The sequence below is a fragment of the Saccopteryx leptura genome, chromosome 5 (assembly GCF_036850995.1).
Source record: "Saccopteryx leptura isolate mSacLep1 chromosome 5, mSacLep1_pri_phased_curated, whole genome shotgun sequence".
Lineage (NCBI taxonomy): Eukaryota > Metazoa > Chordata > Mammalia > Chiroptera > Emballonuridae > Saccopteryx > Saccopteryx leptura.
In genome coordinates, this window is record NC_089507.1 from 63,565,491 (window position 1) to 63,591,603 (window position 26,113).

The window sequence follows — 26,113 nt, forward strand, 5'->3', positions numbered from 1 at the left end:
GATTAAATGTTTTGATTTCTACACTATAAAATGGAGCAGACCGGGAGCTTGCTCTCTCTCAGTTCCTGATATTAGCATTAGAGAGGAGAGCAGAGAAAGGCCACGTGGAGGAAAGGAGGTGCAGCCAAGATGGCAGAGTTCTGAAGGAGAAGCCAGTTTGTGCAGAGTTTGTGCAGAGGGAAGGAGATGGGGAACAGAGGAGAATAAGGCTGGTGAGGTAGAAACCTTTGATTCTAGGAAACTTGGATAAGTCAGTGGTTTTGGGAGCCCTAAATGGAAAGGGAAGTGTTTTCCCACTGTGTGTATTTCTTGCCCGCCGGGTGCAAGCTAGGATTAAAGCTAATGCCCCCCCCCCCCGACCCCCCCCCCCCCCCCCCCCCCCCCCGCCCCAGTTCTTGGCTTCGTTGTTTCATTACCTTCTGTTTGAATCAAATGCGAACCTGCACTGGCCAGGCGGCTGTGATGGTGGCCGTGGATACTGGCCATACATGCGCCTACAATTATTTGTAGGATTTTAAATGCTCCCTGACTTCAAAAAGTTTGAGAACCACTGCCTTAAACCCTCCTGCCTTCCTTCAAGCCTTTCAAAACTGTTCCCTCTGCTTAGATTGTCCTACCTTTCCTTCCCATTTAGAGAATGACAATCTTAAGTCAGACAGTGACTTTGAAACGCTTTGCTCCCCCTCCCAAGGATGAACTGCCTCCCCTCCAGCTTCCGCAATTTAGTTTATCTTTCCATCACAGCACACACAGACATATCACTTGTGATTGGCATTTATCTGCAGGTGCCTCTGGAACCACTTCTAGAACATGAACTCCTCTAAGGAAGAGTCAGAAACCTGCAGCTATGATACTTGTTAATAAGGCACTGAACACATAGTGAGAGCTCAACCAATGCTTGTTGAGGTAATTAACAAATTTTTATTTTAAATCAAGGTCTATATTTTACATATGTTAAACTGTGAAAGAATTTTGTGCCGGTGGGCACTGTGAATTAAACTGACTTTTAAATGATTTTTTAAATGACCACAAAGAACGGCTTCACTCACCCAAAGCCAGTTTTTCCAGAGACCTCCCACCTCGGACCCCTCCCGCTCATCACAGGCTCGGCTCCACCCTGTCAAGAAATAGCCCCACCTCCCACCCTGCCAATCAGTTGCTCTTCGCGCATGCGCAGGCTCCGCCCTCCCCCAGAGCCCAGCCCCCCTCACTGCCTTGAGGCTGTCGCGGGCGGTTAGGTCCGGCGGGAACTTTTCCGTCGCTGGCCCGCCCACTATGACGATCACCTACAGCTGCATTGCTAATGGCCGAGTGATCCTAGCGGATCTGGCCTTGACTGGCGGCTCCTATCAGGTACCCTTAAGTCGTCACCTCGGCCTTCGCGCTTTCTGCTTTTGAACGAGGGTGCCTGCGGAGCTCCCCTATCGGGACGCGACGCTGCGGGCGGCCGGGAACTGGCCAAGGGGTGGGACGAGAGGCCCCGCCCCCGTGCGCGGCCGAGCCTGCGAGGCGGTGGTGCCCGGCGGGAGGCTATCCAGCTCCAGGCCAGCGGAGCTGCACGTGCGCCATCTAGAGGCTGAGGTTGTGCTACACGCGACTCCTGTCGCGGTAATTAGCAGCCCCGTACAATTCCGGGGACTCCTTAAAGGCTTTCCTTGACGGTTTTCTCTCCTCCATGGAGAAATGACTCCGCAGCTGAACACACTCTTATGGAACTTGTGTTAGTTGCATAATGGTTAGTTGGTTAAAGGGGTGGGGAATGCAGCAATGAACAGAAGAGGGCACCTGGAGTTGTGGCTTGGTGAGCTCATTGTCTGTTTTTATCCAAGGGCTGCATACAGGTGACCTACCGTGTAAAAAGTATTTCAGTAGAGGTAGGTCAAGACTGTTCCTGCAACATTCAGGATAGGTGGCTGCTCACTGGCCACGGAGGAAGCGATGTTAGGGTGCTTGGGTAAGAAACCTTATAAGAGTTAGAGAAAGACAAATAACATGTGGAGTCTAAAACAACAAACAAAACAAAAACAAATTCATAGATAAAAAGAACAAATTAGCAGGAAGACAAAATGGATGAAAGGGATCAATTGTACGGTGATGGATAGTAACTAAACTTACAATGCTGATCTATGTAGTGCATACATATATGAAATTGTAATGTACACCTGAAATAGATATAATGTATACCAATTTTATCACAATAAAAAGTAATTTATAATAATTTTTAAAAGAAGAGTTCGTCTTAGCCTAGCATAGGAAAGGGAAATAAGGATTCTGTGCAGAGGAAACCGCCAACTTCAAAAACCTGAGTAGGGTTAGAGTACCAGGTCCTAGTATGTAGAGCAGGGGTCCCCAAACTACAGCCCGCGGGCCACATGCGGCCTCCTGAGGCCATTTATCCGGCCCCCACCGCACTTCTGGAAGGGCACCTCTTTCATTGGTGGTCAGTGAGAGGAGCATAGTTCCCATTGAAATACTGGTCAGTTTGTTGATTTAAATTTACTTGTTCTTTATTTTAAATATTGTATTTGTTCCCGTTTTGTTTTTTTACTTTAAAATAAGATATGTGCAGTGTGCATAGGAATTTGTTCATAGTTTTTTTTATAGTCCGGCCCTCCAATGGTCTGAGGGACAGTGAACTGGCCCCCTGTGTAAAAAGTTTGGGAACCCCTGATGTAGAGGATAAAAATGGGGCAGAAAGATAGGCAGAGGACAGTTAGTGAAGGGTCCTATATTCATTTTGTTTTCTTATCCTACAGAAACTGGGAAGCAATTGAATATAAAGAAAGGAATTGCATGATCTGATTCCAGATCAGATCTGGTAACTTTTGGTCTGGTTATAGTTCAGAAGGTGGAATGAAGGAGAAAGAACTAGTTAGGGTAGTATAGTTTATGTGGATGATAAAAGGGCCTGAACTGAGGCAATGACAGTGCAGATAGAAAGGAGGGGCAGATCCTAAAAAAAAAGACTTTGTAAAGCTAATAATCCTCAGGAGTAAGTAACAAGGGCATGCCTAGGATGGTTCTTAATTTTCTTCCCCCTCCCCAGCTTTATTGAGATAAAATTGATATATAAATAACATTGTATAGGTTTAAGTATATACAATGTGATGATTTGTCATTTTTTTTCTTAGGTATCAGTTAACAAGATAGAAACTACAGATGGAGTAATAGGATTGTGGGGGAGGGAGTCAGGAAATGCAAGGGAGGAGAGTACAGTTTGGGACACGTTCAATGTTGTTGCCTGTTGGAAATGGCCCATCTATTTGTGTATTTGTTTCTCCGCCTATTCCCAAAAGCATTAAGTGATAAAGATGTTCAATAGGTAGTATTCAGAGGGTCAGGACTAACAGTTGAAGATAAAAGTGGGTAAGATTGCCCAAGAAAAGGATAGAATGAGAAGAGGACCAAAAGGCAGAACACTGTTTAAGAACACAATAAATAGGTGAGTCACCAAATGAGAGCAATGAGATCCTGAAAGCCAAGAAAATTAAGTTACAAGATTTTCCTGGCCCAGAGAAGTTGAACAAGATCTAAAAGGTATTCATTGGACTTGACAGGAGATGGTTAAGTGACCTTAGCATTTTGCCAGAACTGGTAAAAACAGAAGCCAAGAAGCCAGATTGCATTCAGCCAGGTAAATGGGAGTTGAAGAAGTAAGAAGAGTGAAGTTAGATCATCCTTTCAAGAATTTAGAGCCATAATGCTCAGTGGATAGAGCATCACCTGGCATATGGACATCCCAGGTTCGATTCCAGTCAGGGCACACAAGAGAAGCAACCATCTGTTTCGCTCCCCCTCCGTCATTCCCTTCTTTCCCTCTTACTCTCCTGCAGCCAGTGGCTCTCTGCTTTGGAGCATGGCCCCAGGCGCTGAGGATAGCTCGATTGGTCCCATGATTAATTATCTCTTCTTTCCGCACATATTTGTGCTTTAGCTACCCTGACCTTCATGCTGTTCTCCGTTCTCACCAGGCTCTCCTTTTGCCCCCTCTTCCCTCTTCCTGGAACCCACTTGTCTCCACTTTTTAGCAATATAACCTCTTCTGCGCTTTGAGACTTTCCTCAATTTCCCTTGAAGACTTCCCTATGCCCAAACTACTTACCAGGCTGAATTAGAATCTTCTTTTACTTGTTTGTCTCTGCTGTTAGACTTTTTCAGAACAGGGACTGTCTTCATCTCTGTCTTTACATAGCAGGTTCTCAATAAATGTTTAATTAATTAAGAAGTGAGAGAGACAAAGTTGAAAGAGTTCCTAAGCCCAGTGGCCTCTTTATGAAGCATACAGGAATAAGAAAGTGGAAGTGGGTGGAGCAGTGCAGTCAGAGGAAAGGATTAAAGGTTTAGAACAACTGCTGTCCCAAAGGTGACCAGGGACAAGGAAAGGGACAACAAGGTGCTTTAAACCAGTGGTTCTCAACTGCTAGGCCACGGTCTGATGCCAGGAATTTCATGCTGCTCTGTGAAAAAGTGTGATTATAAACTCTATAATCTTCTTCATACAATTAACAGGGTGGTTAACTCTTTTGTGAACCGGCACCGGTCCACGGACCAGCAATTGAAAACCACTGCTTTAAAGGACAATTCTATGCTAAATGAAATTACCAGTGGGAAAGGAAGATGGGGGGAGGTAGGAATAGGGCAAAGGGAGGATAAATGGTGATGGGAAGAGACCTGATTTTGGGATGATGAACACATAATACAATTACAGATGATGTATTATAGAATTGCACACCTGAAATCTATATACAGTAATTTTATTAACCAATATCACCCCAATAAATTCAATAAAAAGAAAAAATAAAGGACAGTTCCATCATGTCTTTTTTTAATACTAAATATTTTTTAATTAATTAATTTATTTATTTTAGAGAGGAGGGGGGAGATAGAAAGAGATAGAGAGAGAGAAGGGGGAGGAGCAGGAAGCATCAACTCCCATATGTGCCTTGACCAGGCAAGCCAGGGTTTTGAACCGGCGACCTCAGTGTTTCCAGGTTGACACTTTATCCACTGCGCCACCACAGGTCAGGCTCACTACTAAATATTAATGTCACAAATATTTTATGTTCATTAGAAAAATATTAGTACCTACCAAAGCTCAGTCATGAGATCAAGTCAATTGCTATTACAGAGTCTTAGAGCTAGACAGTATCCTAGAGATCATCATGCCTAATTCCTTCATCCTTCACACAAAGAAACAGACCCAGACAAGTCTCTTTCTTAAGCTGTGTAACACTTTAATTCCAAAAACAGAACTAGAGCCCAGTTTGTCACTCTTTTACTGCCTCATGTTGCCATTTGCTTTGTTTAAAATTTTGCTATGATTTCATTGATTATGCTATTTAAACAAAACATGTGAGAAAAGCTAAAGGAATACGTTCAGTGATGATAACAGAATAACTGAAAATTCATATATTTCCTTAATTTTTCATGTTTCTTAGGAAATCCTTCCCTAGAGAATCCCACCTGGATTTTTCAGGCAATACCAAGAACTTCAAGCTTTACTCTTTCATTAATAATAAGGGTTAATCTCCCAAAAAGTTTTATTTTAAATTCCGTTTTGTGCAAGTGGAAGAGTTCATTAAGAGTGTGGCTATGCAAGTTTTCTTAGGTAACTTTCAGGTTCCTTTCACACTTCTAAAGGAAGTAATGGAATTGCATACAGTTGACTGTATTTAAGATATTCTGGATAATTGTAATATCTTACAAATTTTAAACAAAGAATGAGCCGTATAAGAAACAGGTCTAAGATCTCAGTACTATATGTTTTATAGAAAAAGATCAGTGAGTAATAGTGAATAAATATGTTTATCTTAAAAAAAAGACAGGGTCTTCAGAGAATAAGAACTGAATACTTTTAACCCATTAACATTTTATTTATAGTTTCATGTGACTAGAAGTCACTGAAAAGATATTTTTAGATAGTGCTTCCTAGCCTTGAAGCCATATGTAAATTATGACTGTAAAAATAAGGTTATCTAGTACAAAGCATATTTGCACACTTGTATGTATATACACAGTATATATTTATGTAATTTTAATATTTTCCTTCAGATTCAAATGAATCTGAATATTTATATGAATATTTATTTCATAAGTTGCCTCTTACCATGGATTATGAATAACCACCCATTAGTTCTCCTAGTAGAGTTGTCCCTTAATAAACTAATCAGAATATAAATAAATTTAGGAGAGGAACAATGAAAAACACTACAATCTTCTACAAAGTAAATGCTGACAATTTATTTTTAGGAAACAGCAGCAACAGTGCTTAGACTAGTGCTTCTTAAAGCTGAACCAAAGACCACAATTCAAATGGGAAGGTAAGGCATATTCTATTTTTTCTTTCTTTCTTTTAGACAAAGAGAGACACAGAAAGAGAGAGAGATGGGAAGCATCAACTCATAGTTCCGGCACTTTAGTTGTTCATTAATTTCTTCTCATACATGCCTTGACTAGGGGACTCTAACCAAGCCAATGACCCCTTGCTTAAGCCAGTGACCTTGGGCTTCAAGGCAGCAACCTTTGGGCTCAAGCTGTGACCATGGGGTCATGTCTGTGATCCCACGTTTAAGCCGGTAACCCTGCACTCAAGCTGATGAGCCCACGCTCAAGCTGGCGACCTTGGGGTTTCAAACCTGGGTCCTCAGCGTCCAAGGCTGACACTCTTTCCACTGTACCACCATCTGGTCAGGCAAAAGAATTTTTAAACATACAAAAACCACATTAAGCAAATGTATAGCTTTATGAAATTTTACAAGGGAACTCCCCTACCAACTGCAGCTGCCACCTAATCCCAAAAAATAGAACAGTGCCAACTACCCCTAAAATTCCCCACCGTATGTCCCTGTTCATTCACAGCTTCTTCCTTCTCCCCCAGATCAATCACCATTCCAACTTTTGTTGAAGTCATTTATCCTATTTCTTCAGTGCCTCAGGACCTAAATCTGTACCTCAGATATTAGAGCCCAATACTCCCCATATTTTATTTTGGTGTTATTTAAATCTCTTTAACCTACCTATTTGCCCCTCTATTCCTATCCCATCCTTACAATTTATTGTTGAAGAACCCATAGAGTTTCCCACAGTCTTAGGTTTGCTGGTTGCATACTCAAAATGCAGCTCACCATGTTCCAAGCATCTGGATCAGGAGGCTTGATCCCTTTGGTAAGACTATGCATTTTTCATCAGATGGTACATATCTGCCTATACCTCCTTTTGACACTGTCTACACCAGTGGTAGTCAACCTGGTCCCTACCACCCACTAGTGGGCATTCCAGCATTTTTTTTTTATTATTATTCATTTTAGAGAGAGAGGAGAGACAGAGAGAGAGAGAAGGGGGAGGAGGAGTTGGAAGCATCAACTCCCATATGTGCCTTGACCAGGCAAGCCCAGGGTTTCGAACCAGCAACCTCAGCATTTCCAGGTCGACGCTTTATCCGCTGCACCACCACAGGTCAGGCGCGTTCCAGCTTTCATGGTGGGTGGTAGCGGAGCAACCAAAGTATAAATAAAAAGATAGATTTAACTGTAGTAAGTTGTTTTATAAATATTTATTCTGCCAAATTTAGCAAAAATCCGACATAAAGTACTTGGTAAGTAATTATTATTATATGCTTTAACTTGCTGTAAGTCTGCTTTATAAATTTTATAAAGTAAAATTACTTCCCTACTTTATAAATCACCATTATTGTGGAACCAGTGGGCAGTTAGAAAAGTTTACTACTAACAGTGATACAAAAGTGGGCGGTAGGTATAAAAAGGTTGACTACCTCTGGTCTACACCTTAGAGCCATTAATGTATTGGAGGTTGCAAAATGACGATATCTTAGTTTTGTTTTCACTTATTAGCAGGAATGATTTTTTTTAATGATTTCACTTTCCTCATCTGCAATGGCTTACCTGTATTGCACATTCTAATTTGAATCTTTTGAGGACCACTTCCCTGAAATCCAAACTCATTTGGTCAACTGCTCATTCCACGTCTCTGTTAGATGTCTGATAGGCATCTCAAACTTGCTTCTAAAACTGAGCCTCCTCCTGCAGTCTTCCATATATCACCTTTCCAGTTTCTCAGACCTAAAACCTTTATGATTCTTGACTTTTCTCTCTTTTACATCCATATTCAAGCCATCAACAAATCCTGTTGCCTCTACTTTCCAAGTATATCCAGAATCTGACAACTTCCACCAATACCATAGGAACCATACCACCACGTCTTGCTTGGGTTATTCAGTATGAAGTTAACTTCATTTTTTTTCTTTTCTTTTCCTTTTTTTGGATTTGTAATGATTAAAACAAAGAAAGAAAGATCTAAAACCCCAGCTTCTGGAAGAACCATTTGTTCCTGCTGGTGGTATACCTCTCTTCAAACTTAACCTTGGCCTTCCATTTCAGAGCAGGGTCTCTGAAGACATCCTTATTAGCTATAGTTTTGTCCAAGGGGATAGCCACAGAGTACCTTGTGGGCATGAGGCGATTTTAGTTATAAACTTTCACAAAAGACTTGACCTTTGACCTCTTGGCAGTTTTCTTCTTGCCCATTGCAGCTGTCACTTTGTGAGGCTAGCAGTCAATTCCAGCCCCCAGAGCATGGCTGTAGGGGCAGTCCAAGGTGCCATGGTCCATGTTCTTTACAATGACTGCTTTGTGTCCAGAGTAGTGTCCAGCCAGGACTAGCACCACCTTCCCAGCTGTCATAAACTTGCCCATTCCAACAGCAGCCATTTGAGCCTACTGCAAAAAGGCTTGTTTTTATTTTTTTAATTATAAAATTAACATTTTATAATTATGCAAAATTATATGGTTCCAAAGTCAAGTCTTCAAAACAGGTCCCCTCTGAGAAATCTAATTTTCATTCCTTTCCTGTCCACACTGCCCTTTGTCTTCCCATATATAGGTAATTATTTAGAATAAGTTTTTAGTTTATCATTTTCTTAATCTTTTTTTTTCTTTAAGAGACACACATACATTTGTACTTCCCTTAGCAGCATCTGACAATGATAGATAAATGATAGTATATCATACATAATTTTCTCTACCTTGCTTTCGTCAGTTAACAGTATATCCTGGACATCAGATATTCAAGATTTTTTAACTTTTTTTTAAGTGAGAGGGGAGGATATAGAGAGACAGACTCCCACATGCGCCCTGACAAGGATCTACCTGGCAACTCCTATCTGGGGCTGATGCTCAAATCAACTAAGCTATCCTCAGCATCTAAGGCCATTGCTTGGACCAACCAAGCTATACTCATTGCCTTGGCCAACACTCAAACCATTTGAGACACTGGCTGCAAGAGGGAAAGAGAGAGAGAAGGGAGAGAGGGAAGGGAAGAGAAGCAGATGGTCACCTCTCATGTGTGCCCTGACTAGGGATTGAACCTGGGACGTCTGCACTTTGTGCCAATGCTGTATCCAGTGAGCCAACCCACCAGGGTATTTTTTTTTAACATTTAAAGATGGTTTCTGAATGTTACTACTAATAACATACTAAGCAAGATTTAAAATATCTCCTTTTATATCCCTTATCAATTTATTTCAAATCACATATATAACTTTCAGAGAGATAGTAGAATTAGCAACTTTTTCAGCAAAGATTCCTCACAAGTTAGAAATAAAAATATTTTCCAAGTGGGGATTTTGTGTATAAATCAATATTATCATTAAAAATATTTGTAGCTTGGCCTTGACCAGTTGGCTCAGCAGTAGAGCGTCAGCCTGGTGTATGGAAGTCCCGGGTTCGATTCCTGGTCAGGGCACACAGGAGGGCACCCATCTGCTTCTCCACTCTTCCTTCTCTCCTTTCTCTCTCTCTCTGTTCCCTTCTCCACAGCCAAGGCTCCATTGGAGTGCTGACGATAGATCCATGGCCTCCGCCTCAGGCGCTAGAATGGCTCCATTTGCATCGGAGCAACAACCCAGATGGCCAGAGCATCGCCCCCTGGCGGGCATGCCAGTTGGATCCCGGTAAGGCATGCAGGAAGTCTGTCTGACTACCTCCTTGCTTCTAACTTTGGAAAAATATATTAAAAAAAAATTATAGCTTAGTATAGTCATGATATGATATGAAGGATTTAATTTATTGATTTAAAGGAGAGAGAGAAACATCAATTTGTTATTCCACTTATTTATGCATTCATTGCTTGATTCTTGTATGTGCCCTGACCAGGGATTGAACCTACAACCTTGGCTTATCGGGACTACACTCTACCCAACTGAGCTACCCAGCAAGAGCAAAAGGGTTTATATTACAAGGACACCATTTTCTGTATATAGTATTGTCTTTTCTCCCTGTTTCTGAGATCCCTCATTCTCATTTATATCCAATTTAGCATTTGACCAGGTCTGTTGCCTGTTAACTATTTGAATATAAAGTGTTCAAAACAACTAAATTAAAGCCTAGGCACCAAGTGACTATTTTTGTTGCCATATCCTTACATTTTCTGGATTGTTGGGCAGTAAAGGTGTAGGCACTTTCCAAGAGTCTTCTAGCCTCCTAACATGTGACTGTGAGAAGGCACAGAAGGTCTAGAAGTTGGAGTGGTCAGGATAATACACTTTTACATACTATAGAGGAGTTTAATTCCTCCTCCCCAACTCCTTCTGTTCTCCTGAATGTTTGATATTGGCAGTTTACAACTTTTAAATTCTAATCTACCATGATAGAAAGCCAAGAAGTGCCACAATTGAATATGTCTACCTAAAACTATAAGGATAATAAAAATCAGTGAACATAGCATTCTTTTTTTTCTCACTGCCTTTGACAGGTTTTTTTTTTTCAAAATTAGCTATTCACAATGACTTGACCTTTGTGAAATAAATAAATTTAGTTTATGCTACAGGTGTCTTCTCTTCTGTGGTGGGTTCTTTTCTGCGGGCTTCTTCTCAGCTGTGGGTTTGTTGGTAGCTGCAGCCTTTTTTCCCACCAAAGGCTTCTGTTTCATAACATCAACAGCCTTATTTTCTTTCTTCCCCACCACAGACTCCTTGCCTGGAACCCTATTCTTACCTGATTGGAATTCTAGCACTTTATCCACCAAGCTTGTTGGTTCTTGGCTTGGCAAAGAATGGTGTTCCAGTACATGGTCTTTGAATGCAGGTTTAGCTTCATTGTGATGTCAGGTTTTTCAGTGGATTCTTCTCTGGACCCTACAGCAAATCTAATTGTGTGGTTCTTGGAAGGCTCTTTGGATTCCTGGGCTTTTCAAAATTCTGCTAAGGTCAATACCAAGCATCTTGTGCGTGTTACCCCTCAAGGCGGCAGCTTTACTCCAAGTGCCACACAGATCATCTATCTAACTTGCAGGAAGCACTTTCGGCCCTGGCCGGTTGGCTCAGCGGTAGAGTGTCGGCCTGGTGTGTGGGGGACCCAGGTTCGATTCCCGGCCAGGGCACATAGGAGAAGCGCCCATTTGCTTCTCCACCCCCCCCTCCTTCCTCTCTGTCTCTCTCTTCCCCTCCTGCAGCCAAGGCTCCATTGGAGCAAAGATGGGTGCTGGGGATGGCTCCTTGGCCTCTGCCCCAGGCGCTAGAGTGGCTCTGGTCGCAGCAGAGTGACGCCCCAGAGGGGCAGAGCATCGCCCCCTGGTGGGCAGAGCATCGCCCCTGGTGGGTGTGCCGGGTGGATCCCGGTCGGGCGCATGCGGGAGTCTGCCTGACTGTCTCTCCCCGTTTCCAGCTTCAGAAAAATACAAAAAAAAAAAAAAAGAAAGTACTTTCAGTACAAATGCAGAAACGGCCCACATGCCCACCAGTAGCAAGTTTCAAAATGTCCAGTTTGCTTACATTAAGCAGAGTAATTCCAGGGATGTTTCTGAAGGCTTTGATGATACCATTGTTCTCACTGTAGATGATGGCAGGGTCCCTGCACTGGACGTGACAACGGTTTCTCATTTGCCCTTGCCAGCTGTCATTTGCTAAGAAGCATAGACCTTTTTTTAATTTTTTTAATAATTTAATTTTTTTAATGGGCGACATCAATAAATCAGGATACATATATTCAAAGATAACACGTCCAGGTTATCTTGTCGTTCAGTTATGTTGCATACCCATCACCCAAAGTCAGATTGTCCTCTGTCACCTTCTATCTAGTTTTCTTTGTGCCCCTCCCCCTCCCCCTTCCCCTCTCCCTCTCCCCCCTCCCCCCATAACCACCACACTCTTATCAATGTCTCTTAGTCTCACTTTTATGTCCCACCTACGAATGGAATAATGCAGTTCCTGGTTTTTTCTGATTTACTTATTTCACTTCGTATAATGTTATCAAGATCCCACCATTTTGCTGTAAATGATCCGATGTCATCATTTCTTATGACTGAGTAGTATTCCATAGTGTATATGTGCCATATCTTCTTTATCCAGTCATCTATTGATGGACCTTTTTGATCTCATTACAGGCCTTATATTCCTTTAGAAGCACAACAGCCTCCTTGGTTTTCTTGTAGCCTTCAACTTTATCTTCAACCACCAAAGGGAGTTTAGTAATTTCCTTAATGTGATGACCTGTAGACATACCCAGTGCTGATGAGGCCAAGGCAGCCAGGGCCGCCAGGACGATGAGTCCTACCACCTTGAACTCTGGGAATTTGGCCCACAGCTCTGCCAGCCCCATAAGACTCAGCACTGGTTTGATGACCTGCCAATTCACTGACAGCATTGGGCTCTCTATTGTTTTTGCAGTTCATAATATCTGGTAGAATGGGAATATTGAACACAGCAGGAAAAGTGACACTTTCACCAGATGATTCTCCTTTTCAGAGTACACTGATTATCAGTGGACAAGCACACACCATGGTGTAGAGAGGACAAGGCCACATTCCTCCCTTATTTGGTCAGAATCTTGATTTAGTCTTGGAATATAGGTGATAATATTTGGTTTGATTATTAATTTTCTACATCTATATTAGATTGTGAATTTTCTCCTTATTGTAATATATTTTATTTATATAATTTATTTTAAATATTCAAATTTTATAGTTTTTTCTTTTTTTTTTTTTTTTAGTTTTTTTACAGGGACAGAGAGAGAGAGTCAGAGAGAGGGACAGATAGGGACAGACAGACAGGAACGGAGAGAGACGAGAAGCACCAATTATCAGTTTCTCATTGTGACACCGTAGTTGTTCATTGATTGCTTTCTCATATGTGCCATGACCGCGGGCCTTCAGCAGACCGAGTAACCCCCCACTCGAGCCAGTGACCTTGGGTCCATGCTAGTGAGCTTTTTGCTCAAGCCAGATGAGCCCACGCTCAAACTGGCAACCCCTGGGACTCGAACCTGGGTCCTTCCGCATCCCAGTCCGACGCTCCATCCACTGCGCCACTGCTTGGTCAGGCTATAGTTTTTTCTTTAACATAATTTAGTTTTTCAAATAAATGAAAGATTCTAATATTCTGATAATAAAAGTTATCTATATAGCTTTTATACTATTAATGAGAGCTTGACGATGAACTTAAATTTGCTGCATAGGTGCTTAATTTATTTAACATTATCATGTAAATGAATGTATTTTTTTGATGTATTCTTTTCAAAGCTTTGTCTATCATAGTCTCTTTATTGATGGGATCACTTACCTATGTGCCTCAGACAATGCTTTGGATATTGTAACACCATCTGCTTTTCTTAAAGATGTAAGTAATTTCTTATACTACTTTAAGGACCTCTGCAATTTCTGAAATTATGAGGTCCCTATTTTACAGTTTAATTTTATAGTTTATTAGTAGTAATGTTACTAAGCAAAGGCGGGTCATTCATCTATCTAAAAAGCACAGCAATTAATGACCTTCAGAGATTTTTTACCCCTATCCCTCGTGTGTCTCCTGCTTCCATACTACCCCAACTCTGAAGCTAGATCTGCAAAGACAATTTACTCATATCTATTAGAATCTCTTTATATTAATTTTATTCTCTAGAAATAAAGAAATGAAGTTTTACTAATATTTACAATACTTTCTCAATAGCATGTGTATTTAATTTACATATAACACACTTCCAGTAGAAAATATGGATTAATTTTAAAAGTTAAATAGAAGAATTTTTTAATCAAGACATACTATCTTTAAGGAAAGTTTTACCTGAAAATTGACAACAAATATAAAATATAGTAAATAAAGGACTTACATATATGTACTTATGTAGATAGATGAGATTTTATAAATTTCTTAAAGGCTATGGAGATGTTTACCTGAAACCTATGTACTCTTATTGATCAATGTCACCCCATTAAATTTAATTTTCTAAATAAAATAAATTTTTAAAAATTTCTTAAAGGGTAATCAACCTTTCAATAGCTATCACCTGGTGCTTACTATCACCCAGAGTTTGAGCTCCAACCAGAATAAGGAGACTTTGTATAAGGCAGTCTCAGTGACAGATGAGGACTAAAACCATTATTCTGGTAACTTTATGGTCCATGCAGTACATTTATATCTTATTTTTAGAAGTAAATAATACTAATCTTCAATTTTATTTACAAATACATAATTCAGGATAAATATTTTAATAAGAACTATTAATGGAAAAATCAGCTATTTAATTGCTAATAGTTATTATTTAGTCACATTTATGAATCATGCATATATTTTATTTATGTAGTGTACCAACCTACTTTAACACAGCTCAAACTATAACTGTATACAGAATCAAAAGTTATAAGGCCTAATATTGTCACTCTGCAATGACAGTTATGTGTAGACAATTGTTAGAGTCTTGGTACTAAACACTGTTAGCCATTCAGTTGACTATACCCTAATTTTTTTTCCTCTCTGCCATTATGACAAAACATCCCAACTTTACCATCTTTCCAAAACCAGATAACACAAAATTGCTAACCATATAATTTTTACCACTACCTCTGGGAATACAACATTTAGTACAAACAAATGTCAGAATTTCTTCTTGAAACTTTGAAGAGTCCTATAAAACTCTATAGGGCTTAAAAGATGGTATCATGACATTTAGTTGGGCTTGCTTTGTTATCATTGAATGGATTTTGAGGATAGGAGCAGGAGGAAAAAATAAGCACATATTTAGAAAATATCATGGACTCCTGTCTTTCTTGTTTGCCAGAGGTAAACATCTGCTCTTTCCCTCAAGTACTCAGATATACCAAAGAATTAAGGAAGCACCTGCAATCTCATGGTATGAGATTATAATCTGTATTACAGAAGCAGAGAAGATTGGCAAGCAGTTTTCACAAATGCTGCATCTTTAAGTAGAAAGGACACCTGCCACCAAAAATCTTGAAATGTCCTGGTTTCTTTTATTTCAGGTTTCTGCCAGACTGGCTTCAAATAAACATTAACTCTGTAATTATCCAGTTGAAATTATCTATTTAGTTTAAATATTTCCATTCATTTCTCCAGGTTAGTGATAGTTTTCTGAAAAATCCTTTGATGTCAAAAGAACATTTTTCTCCTTCAAATGCAGTTGCTGCAGATTTTCAGCAAGTATTAGGAAAATATATGGTATGTAACCTGTAACTGTATTTCCAAACACTGTTAGTATTGCAGATGTCAAATCAGCTAGGTATTATGAGTTAAGAGCTCTAAAGATGAATAAGAACTGAGAACTTTTATCTCCATATAATGATAAGTAATGATATTCATGATACATGGTAAGTGAATAAATCAAGATAAAGTATACTATTACTAATTTGCATATGCAACCATTTAAGGAAAATGGAATAGATATAAATATATGTATTTATTTGCTTATAGTATTAAAAAAAAAGGTGGGCTAGAGGGGTACAAGGGAAGAATAAATAAAAAACATTCTAATGGTTGCCTATGGTAAGGATGGAGGGCTAGGAAGAGAAACTAGACCTCTCTGAATGCAACTTGTTTTATAAATTTGACTTTGGAACCATGTATATATTTTACATAATTTTAAAATACTATTAAATATTTAAAAAGTAGTCCCTGCTAAGTGATATAAGACAATCACAAGATGACAAATATGTGATTCCACTTATATAAGGTATCTAGAGTAGTCAGATTTATACAGACAGCAAGTAGAATGGTGGTTGCCAGAGCCTGGAAAAGGGGGGAGGAAGAGGAGTTATTATTTAAGGGGTACAGAGTTTCAGTTTGAGAAGATGAAAAATTTCTAGAGATAATTGGTGGTGATAGTTGCACAACAACGTAGATAAATACTTAATACCACTGAACTAGACTGTTGAAAATCGTTAAAATTACAAATGTTATACTATGTATATTTTATCATAATAAAAAAACTTTTAATTTAAAAAGTAATCCCTAAAATTCAAAGAAAAAAAAGAACCCAACTATGTATTGAGTTGATGATGGCTTAAGAAACAGTGAAAATTTACTTCCAAGTGATTTTTAAATACAGTAATTCGATTGTATATTTCTTGTGAGGTCTAAAAATATTTAAATATTTATTTTTAAGTGTCACGTTGTTAGTAATAACACTGGTGTTACAATTCTGAAATTGGCTTATATAGTTAGCTATATAGGTAAATAAATTACTTTGAGTAATCCAGTTAATGTTAGGAATCAAGATTTTCAGCAAGAAGATAAAAATATAAAGTCAAAGAATTAAGTAATATGAATAATCCTAATTTATTTTTAAATTTTAAAAATTGATTTTAGAGAGAGAGTAAGGGATAAAAGAAAGAAAAAAAAACAACATTGGTTTGATGTTCCACTTATTTATGCATTTATTGTTTGATTCTTGTATGTGCCCTGACCGGGGCTAGAACCCACAAAACTCATGTATTGAGACAAAGCTCCCAACCGAGCTACTCAGCCTGGGCTGTAATCCTAAATTTAAATTGAAAGTTAAATATTGAAATATATGTAATTGAGGGTTTCAGGATGGCCGTCTCCACTCTGACTGGCTTGTGGCCCTGACTGGCTGGGGCCTTTCGTTGGCTGGTGGAGGTACCTCTTCAGAGGCCCCTGCAGCTGCGGCTGGAAGCGAAGGAGTCTGTCAGGCTGGTGGCATGTGCACAGCTGCCCCGTACAGACAGTTTCCCCAGCTCACCAGATCCCAGGGGATCCAGGTGAGTCATTCAGTGCAACCATGTGGTTCTGGATTCCCTGGCAGTGTGGCATGACTCAGATATTGTGCTGGGTTACTTTCTATATCCAGATCTTCCCAATGGACAGATGAAGAATTAAGTGTCCTTCCTGATGATAAGACTGAAAGTATAGACTTAACTTTGTACAGATAGGAGCTGGGTGAGAATTTCAAGAAATTATGGACTTTGTATTTTATATTAAATTTGTAAATTATAATGTTTTGGTCATGAAAAAAATATGTAGTGAAAATATATCATGTGATATGTTTCTTTTTTAAAAAAATAGTATTTCCTAGACTATCCACTGAGAAACCCTAGAAACAATGACCAATCTAATAGCAGAGTGGCCCTCAGTATCTAGATTATAGTCTCTAGATACTATTTTACACTAGAAGGAACGGGGACTATTCCAGATATGGGGCAGGAAACATAAGCCAGAACATTTTGTCATACCAGAAACAAGATATCTATAAAATCTACTTTGCTCATGTCAAAAGACTAAGAGCCAACTTGAAGAGGCTGCCACTGGCCAGTGATGGAATAATTTGAACATCAAAAAGAATAATAACTGCAGTGGATTGTAACACATCAAAAGTATTCAATTCCATGAGTTCCTAGATACTGCCAAACAGGGAAGTGGAGTCCCTCCTCAGTCAACTTTGGAAGATCAAGCATTTATTCTGACTTTCCTATATGAACTGTATCTCAAAGGAACCAAATAGTTGGTGAGGAAAAGATTTTTAGAGGATCTTTATACAAATATTACAGTTAATAAATGAAGAAGAAGAGGTGATCAAATGTCACTGTTTTGCAATTCCTAATGAAATAATGGATATAGACAGACATCATCAATGATAAAAAATGAGGTAACAAACTGAAGCAGAACTTCATTATGGCTCAAACCACCGAAACCCATTCATTATTCCTAAGGTCATGAAAAGGGAGAAAATTAGCAGTTATGTGTTTCCTGATATTGCACAATAAGGACTACACAGCACACATCTGAAGTATGCTTATCCAAAACATCAAACCTGACCATGACCAAGCCTTCGGATGTCACTACCGGTATACAGGAAGTAGATCAATGACCATATTAAATGATACCACAGCAATGAAATCAGCAAAATCTAGAATATGAGAAACGCTACAAGACAAAGGACCCAATTTCTTCAACAAATAAATTGCAAGGGGGAAAGTTGTTAGGGCGAACCCACAAATTAAAAGACACTTAAGACACATCAATTATGTAGACACAAAATACAAAGTGTAGGCTTTGGATCCTGGTTCAAAAAACAACTATAAACAAAACTTTTTTTTATAAATTTGATGATACTAATGAATTTTTTTAGATGTGATAATGATGTGTGGTTTTGTTTTTAAGAAAAATGAGACCATATCTTTTACAGATTCAAAATGAAGGATTTACAGACTAAAGTAATAGAATGTCTGGAATTTGCTTTAAAATAACACATTTGGGAAAGGGATAATCGGTAGTAGCATATGAAACAAGATTAACCAGGCGCTGGTAAGTGCTGAAAGTAAGTGATGGGTACATAGGGCTTCATTATACTATTCACTCTGCTTTTGTATATTGAACTTTTCCATAATAAAATACTTTAAGTATACCTGTACTAGTGTTCTATTTATGTGTGACAAGTTACTACAAAACAGCACACATGTATTATTATCTCAGTTCCTGTGGGTTAGGAATCAAGCATGGCTTACCTGGGTTCTCTGCTCAGGGTCTCTCGGGACTGTGCTCAGTGTGTTAGCCAGGCTGTGTTCTCATCTGGAAGCTCTGGAAAGAAATCTGCTTCCTGGATCATTCAGGTTGTGGCAGAATTCATTTCCTGGGAGCACTTCTAACCACTTCTGGTTAGGCCCTACTGGATTAGGATCAAGTTTTGCTCAAATTTACTCTTAAAATTAAAAATTATATATTTTCTTATAGCTCCATCAGGGATACAGCTTTTTGCTGACTGCTGGTTTGGAGGACACCCTCAGATCCTAGAAACTGATAGCAATTCCCTGCCACCCAAGATGGGTGTCCTCAACATGGCTGCTTGCCTCTTCAGGGCCAATATAGGAATCTTTCTCACCCCTCTCTTCTAACTTTGTATGATGTAACAATCACAGGAGGGACATTCTATATAACCTTACCTTCTATTAGAATAGGGGAGGGGATTTTACAAGGATGTGACTCATTGGGCATCACCATAGGGTGTTTCCACCACAATGTTTATAAAGATAGGTGTTTTTATATTTAAATTCATACATTTTTCATATGAAGAATTCTGCATTTTCAAGACAGCCAAAATATATATATTAGCATAGCTCCTTGAAAACTAGTTACTATGTGAAAATATGCACATTTTAAGCAGTTAACACATCTGACATCAAAGAATTTTTGTTTAACATTTATAAGCTAACCTGGTAAGCTTTAAATCGAGAAAATTTTCTAACAGTTGTTGAATTTCTCATACTATAATTAACAAAAAGCATACAGTACAAAAATGTATTTTTGAGAGATCTTAAGATATATACATAAATGTAACAAATGCCATTGAATGGACTATGAATACATTATTTTGACAAAACTTAGATGATTCTCTTAAATTGAAACAGATGAAGCATTTTAACAAAGAAGAGAAAAACAAAAATCAACTATCTTGATTACATGAGCAAAGAACTGATTTCCAAATAAAGTCATCTGGAATGAGGTCTTGAACATGTCTTTTTTTGGGGGGGGGGGTCCCACAGTTTATCTGCCAACACCTTTTCTACATCTATCTCATGGACTCCTCACAGAACATCATTATAAGCTGCATGGTGCAATGACCAAGGTCAAAGTTCTGTTTAAGGTAGATTTGATAATTTGCCAGAGCAAGGGTTTTTAATATTTTTTATTTTAAAAGTAATGCTCATTAATAAAGTGAGATAATACAAATCTACATAAAGTAAAATATGAATATCTACTACAATCTCAATCTAACACCCACCCCCCATGGTGTGAGCACTCCTCAAAGACAGCTTGGTGTGTAACCTTCCAGGATTAGGTAGGTAGGTAGGTAGGTAGGTAGGTAGGTAGATAGATGATAGGTAGATAGATAGATAGATAGATAGATAGATAGATAGATAGATAGATAGATAGAATAGTCTCTGGAGCCTCTTGAGTCTGAATCTTAGTTTTTCCTCTAGCTCTGTAACATTGAGCTACTTATTTATCACTCTCAGTCTTAGTTTTCTTAATTAAAAAAAATAAAAGATGATTAGAGTACTGCTTTATAGAATGGTTTGGAAATTAAATGAGCTAATACATATGAAGTGCCTAAATAGTGCCTGGCACATACTAAATGTTTAATGAGGTATTATTTAATATTGTTCTGCAGTTGCAGCTTACTTTTTTTTTAATATAATGCTATATCTTAGACATCACTTTTGTTAATATGGACAGAGAAGACAAACAATTGGAATGAAGAAATAAACAGAAACCAGTTATAAATATGGTACATATTAATCCAACTACATCAATAATCACTTTTAAAGTTAAGGGTCTAAAAACACCAATTAAAAAACACTGTCAGAGGGATCAAAAAACTGTCAAGATAATGAGAATACAAGCCACATGCTGGGAGAAAATATTTGCAAAAGACACATCTGATAAAGGACCATCACCCACAATATAGAAAGAACTTTTAAAACTCAACAGTACAAAAATAACCTGATTTTAAAATGGGTCAGAGACCTGAATAGATACCTCACCAAACAAGATATACAGATGGCAAATAAACATGAAAAGATGCTCAACATCATATGTCATTGGGGAACTGCAAATTAAAGCAACAATGAGATACCACTACACCTATTGGAATGGCCAAAATTCAAAACACACCAAAGGCTGAAAAGGATGTGGAGCAATAGCAATTTTTATTCACCACTGGTGGGAATGCAAAATGGTGCAACCACTTTAGAAGGCAATTTGGTGCTTTTTTACAAAACTCAACATATTCTCACCATACAATCCAGCAATCAGCTTGTTGGTCTTGACCCAAAGGAGTTGAAAACTTTTGTCCACACAAAAACCTGCATACAGATGTTAGAGCAGCTTTATTCATAATTCACAAAACACAGAGGCAACCGTATTTCTTTTCACAAGGTTTCTTTTCACAGGTGAATGGAAAAATAAACTGTGGTACACCCAAACAATGGCATATTATTCCACACTAAAAGGAAATGAGCTATCAAGCAGTGAAAAGACAGGGAGGAGTCTTAAATACCTATTACTAAGTCAGAGAAGCCAACCTGAAAAGGCTATATACTGTGTGATTCCAACCATATGACATTCTAGAAAAGTAAAACTAGGGAGACAGTCAAAATACCAATTGTAGCCAGGGCTTAGGGAGAAGGGAGGCATGAATAGGTTGAGTAGAGAGGATTTTAAGGGCAGTGAAATTGTTTATGAAACTGTAATGGTGACTACATGTCATTATACATTTGTCCAAACCTGTTGAGTGTATAATACCAACAGTGAACCCTAATGTAAACTATGGGCTTTGAGTGATAATGATGCATCAGTGTAAGGCCATCCATTATAACAAATGTACCACTCTGGTGTGGATGTTACTAGTGAGGGAGGACATGTTTGTGCTGAGGATAACAAGCATTTACTTTCCACTCAATTTGACTATGAATCTAACTCTTCCCTTTAAAATAAAGTCCAAAAAACTAAACAGTTTAAGTTTTTTTTGTTTGTTTTTTTTGTTTTTTTTTCATTTTTCTGAAGCTGGAAACAGGGAGAGACAGACAGACTCCCGCATGCTCCCGACCGGGATCCACCCGGCACGCCCACCATGGGGCGACGCTCTGCCCACCAGGGGGCGATGCTCTGCCCATCCTGGGCGTCGCCATGATGCGACCAGAGCCACTCTAGCGCCTGAGGCAGAGGCCACAGAGCCATCCCCAGCGCCCGGGCCATCTTTGCTCCAATGGAGCGTTGGCTGCGGGAGGGGAAGAGAGAGACAGAGAGGAAAGCACGGCGGAGGGGTGGAGAAGCAAATGGGCGCTTCTCCTATGTGCCCTGGCCGGGAATCGAACCTGGGTCCTCCGCACGCTAGGCTGATGCTCTACCGCTGAGCCAACCGGCTAAACAGTTTAAGTTTTAAAAAAATCAATTCCAGGCCCTGGCCAGTTGGCTCAGCGGTAGAGCATTGGCCTGGTGTCTGGAAGTCTCAAGTTCAATTCCTGGCCAGGGCACACAGGAGAAGCACCCATCTGCTTCTCCACCCTTCCCCTCTCCTTCCTTCCTCTCTATCTCTCTCTTCCCCTCCCGCAGCCAAGGCTCCATTGGAGCAAAGTTGGCCCGGGAGCTGGGGATGGCTCCATGGCCTCCGCCTTGGGCACTGGAATGGCTCTGGCCGCAATAGAACAATGCCCATATGGGCAGAGCATCGCTATCTGGTCAGGCACATGGGGGAGTCTGTCTGCCTCCCTGCTTCTAACTTTAGAAAAATACAAAAAATATTTTTTAAAAATAATAAAATAAAATAAAAACTCCACTGCTGATTAAATACATTGATATATCCCTCTTACACCCAACCCCTATTTCTTATTTTTATTTTTTAATTAAGTTTATTTGAGTGACATGTGTTAATAAGATTATATAGGTTTTGAGTGTACAAGTCTGTGATAACATCATCTGAATAGTGTATTGTGTGTCCATCTCCCAAGGTCAAATCTGCCACCATATACTTGATGTCCTTTACTCTTTACTACCTTCCCACCCCCCTTTCCTCTGGCAACCAGAATACTGAAATATGTCTGACATTTAATGTGTATAATATATTATAATACAATTTATTTATAGAAAATAAAATTTGTATTATATTTTACTTACATATAGATGAAATACAATAAAAATCAAGATAACAGCTTGATATCCACATTGAAGAGTCAAATAACTGATGTAAAAATTGTTATGAACCAAAATATTGATAAAATATTGAAAAGTGAAGAAAAATTGAATAGCTTCACTGACAGAACAGATGGTCTCCAAACAACTGTAAGTGATATACAAACAGTAATCTAAACCATAGGATTAACGCCATGAGACAAATTATCTAAAGCAAAAGTATACCATGGATACTGTGAGATAATTTTATGTCACCACATTATGGCTATTCTTTTTTAAGAGAGAGCGACAGGAAGGGAGAGAAAGGGGGGAAAGAGAGATATAAGAAGCATCATTCATAGTTGCCTCGGTTTAGTTTTTCATTAATTGATTCTCATACGTGTCTTGACCAAAGGGCTCAGGCCATGTCAGTGAGCCCTTGCTCAAGCCAGCAACCTTGGGCTCAAGCCAACGACCTTGTGTTTCAAGCCAGCAACCTTTAGACTCAAGCCAGGGACCTTGAGATCATGTCAATGATCACATGCTCAAACCAGCGACCCCGCACTCAAGCTGGCAAGCCCACACTTAAGTTGATGAGCCTACACTCTAGCCGGCAACCTCAGAGTTGCAAACTGGGGCCTTCAGCACCCTGGGTCGATGATCTATCCACTGTGCCACCACTGGTCAGAAACATTATGGCTTTATCAAGAAATTATTGTATTACAACTAAACTATTAAAATTATAAAACAATCCAAATTTTTTCAATTAACCAACCCTTTATTATTTGTAATTATTAAATTTATTAAAGTGACAGATTAATAAAATCATATAGATTTCAAGGGTACAGTTCTATAAGTCATCTGTATAGTTTATGTTCACTGCCCCAAGTCAAGTCTCCTTACACCATTTATCCCCACTTTGCCCTCTCCTATCTTCCCCCGCCTCGTTTTCTTTCTAATAATCACCATACCCTTGTCTGTATATGAGGTTTTTTTATTTTGCTTAATCCTAAAGTGACCAATTGTCCTCCTTTAGGGAGGACAGTCCTTCTTTTGTAAGTTCCATCCTCCCTTGAAAAGTGTCCTCCTACATGTCCTCCTTTTTGATATTGGAAGACTAATCTGTAAGTGTCCGTACTCGATCGATGCAGAGTTGATCCATTGCGTGTGATGTGACGTATTTGTATCTAAATGAGTACTTTTTTCTTACAATTATTAAAAATTAATAAGCATGTAAGCATAATTACAATATAAAATATACAAATGTTTTAATATGCACTTATATTATAATACATTATTGTTGCAAGGAATAAAATGTTTGTTTACGATATTGTTTTCTTCTATTTATTTTTGTCCTCCTTTTCATTATAAAAAAATTGGTCACCTTATTAATCCCTTCACCTTTTCAGCCAGTGCTCCACCCCCTACACCTGTCAGACTGTTCTCTGTATCTATGAGCCTGTTCCTGTTTTGTTTGTTAGTTTATTGTGTTCATTAGATTCAACCTATGAGTGAAATCATATGGTATTTGTCTTTCTCTGACTGGCTTATTTCATTTAGCATAATGCTTTCCAGGTCCATCCATGCTTTCACAGAGGATTATTTCATTGTATAAATTTACTATTGCTTTTTTATCACTCATCTACTGATGAATAATTGGGCTGCTTCCAAATCGTGGCTATTGTAAACAATGCTAAAATAATCCAAAGTTTAAAGTACATTAAAGTAAGAGGTGATTATTTGCATGTGAGAAGGATTTATTTTATTTTATTTTATTTTATTTTATTTTTGAGAGAGAGGAGCATCAACTCATTGTTGCACTTAGTTATGCAATTGGTTGCTTCTCATATGTGCTCTGACTAGGGCTTGAACCAGTGACCCCAGGATTGAGCTGGTGATCTCGGGCTCAAACAGTCAACCTTGGTGCTCTACACAGAGGCTCTATCCACTGTGGCATTGGCCAGGGCATTAGAAGGAGTTATTACGTTAAGAAACACACAGGGGCACTGGCTGATTGACTCAGTGGTAGAGTGTCAGCCCAGCGTGTGGATTTCCCAGGTTTGATTCCTGGTAAGGGAACACAGGAGAAACACCCATCTGCTTCTTCAGCCCTGATTCTCCACTCCTTCCCCTTTTGCTTCTCTCTCTTTCTCTCTCTCTCTCTTTCTCTCTCCTTCCTGCAGCCATGGCTCAGTTGGGGCAAGTTGGCTCCAACTGAGCAAGTTGGTGCTGAGGATGGCTCCATGGCCTCTGTCTCAAGCACTAAAAAGAGCTCAGTTGCTGAGCAATGGAGCAACGCCCCAGATGGGCAAAGCATCGACCCCTAGTGGGCTTTCTGGGTGGATCCGGTCAGGGTGCATGGAGGAGTCTGTCTCTCTGCCTCCCCCCCCCCTCACTGAATAAATAAATAAACACACAGGTAGTCAACAAATAAATTGCAAGGGAAAAAAAGAGGGAGGACTTACCGAAAAATGAACTTAGAAGGTATTACAATTGCAATGTGTGGTCCTTCTTTGGATTTCAAGTCAAGCAAACTATAAAAATGAAACTTTACAATTTTATGAGACTAGATATTTGAACTCTCATTGGATATTAGTTGACATTAAGAAATATTAAGTTTTAGGAGGAAGACAAGATGGCGATGGAGTAGGTGGACATACCAACTTCCACCTCCCAGAACCAAAGTGGATTACAAACTAATTTTAAGAACTATCATCTGGAAAAACTAACTTTGGACTAAACTAAGAGGACCCTTCAACCAAGGAACACTGAAGAAGGCACACTGAGACTGGTAGGAAAAGTGGAAATGTGGAAAGGGCTGCCCAGCTCCCCAGAGCGAATGGCAGCCAAGAGAGACTCGCGTGGCGGGAAGTGAATTTAACAGATAGGGGAGGGTACTGAGTCCCAGGAACAAAAGACCAGCCTGCAGCCCCAGAGCCTAGAAGAGACGCATGGACAGTAGTTAGCTGGAAACAAGGCAGGATACTGTTTACATGATTTCTCAGACCCAGGATTCTTCTTAAAGGGACCGCACAGATAACCTCTTTCACAACCACTTACCTGGGGCTCTGGGGGACAGGGAGAGAGGAGAGGACCAGAGTAGCAGGAAGAGAGTGTAATCTAGGAGGCACAGGGAGAAACATTTTGAGAGACAGCCACCCTAACCCCTGGGATAAGTCACTCCCC

The 26,113-nt window shown here is 39.4% G+C and overlaps 1 protein-coding gene and 2 pseudogenes across 1 annotated transcript in view; 1 reads left to right on the forward strand and 2 right to left on the reverse strand.

Moving 5' to 3' along the window:
• The first annotated feature begins 1,275 nt into the window (after positions 1-1,275).
• Positions 1,276-26,113, forward strand: part of LOC136405585 (uncharacterized) — a 61,388-nt gene continuing 36,550 nt past the window's right edge. Inside the window, exons 1-5 of the mRNA XM_066385095.1 lie at positions 1,276-1,353; positions 6,250-6,320; positions 13,531-13,627; positions 15,362-15,463; positions 22,940-23,098. Of these exons, the coding sequence (XP_066241192.1) occupies positions 1,276-1,353; positions 6,250-6,320; positions 13,531-13,627; positions 15,362-15,463; positions 22,940-23,098 (507 nt within the window). The remainder of the gene's footprint in view (positions 1,354-6,249; positions 6,321-13,530; positions 13,628-15,361; positions 15,464-22,939; positions 23,099-26,113) is intronic.
• On the reverse strand, positions 8,313-8,711 carry LOC136405884 (large ribosomal subunit protein eL27-like; annotated as a pseudogene).
• Positions 10,832-12,792, reverse strand: LOC136405773 (large ribosomal subunit protein uL4-like; annotated as a pseudogene).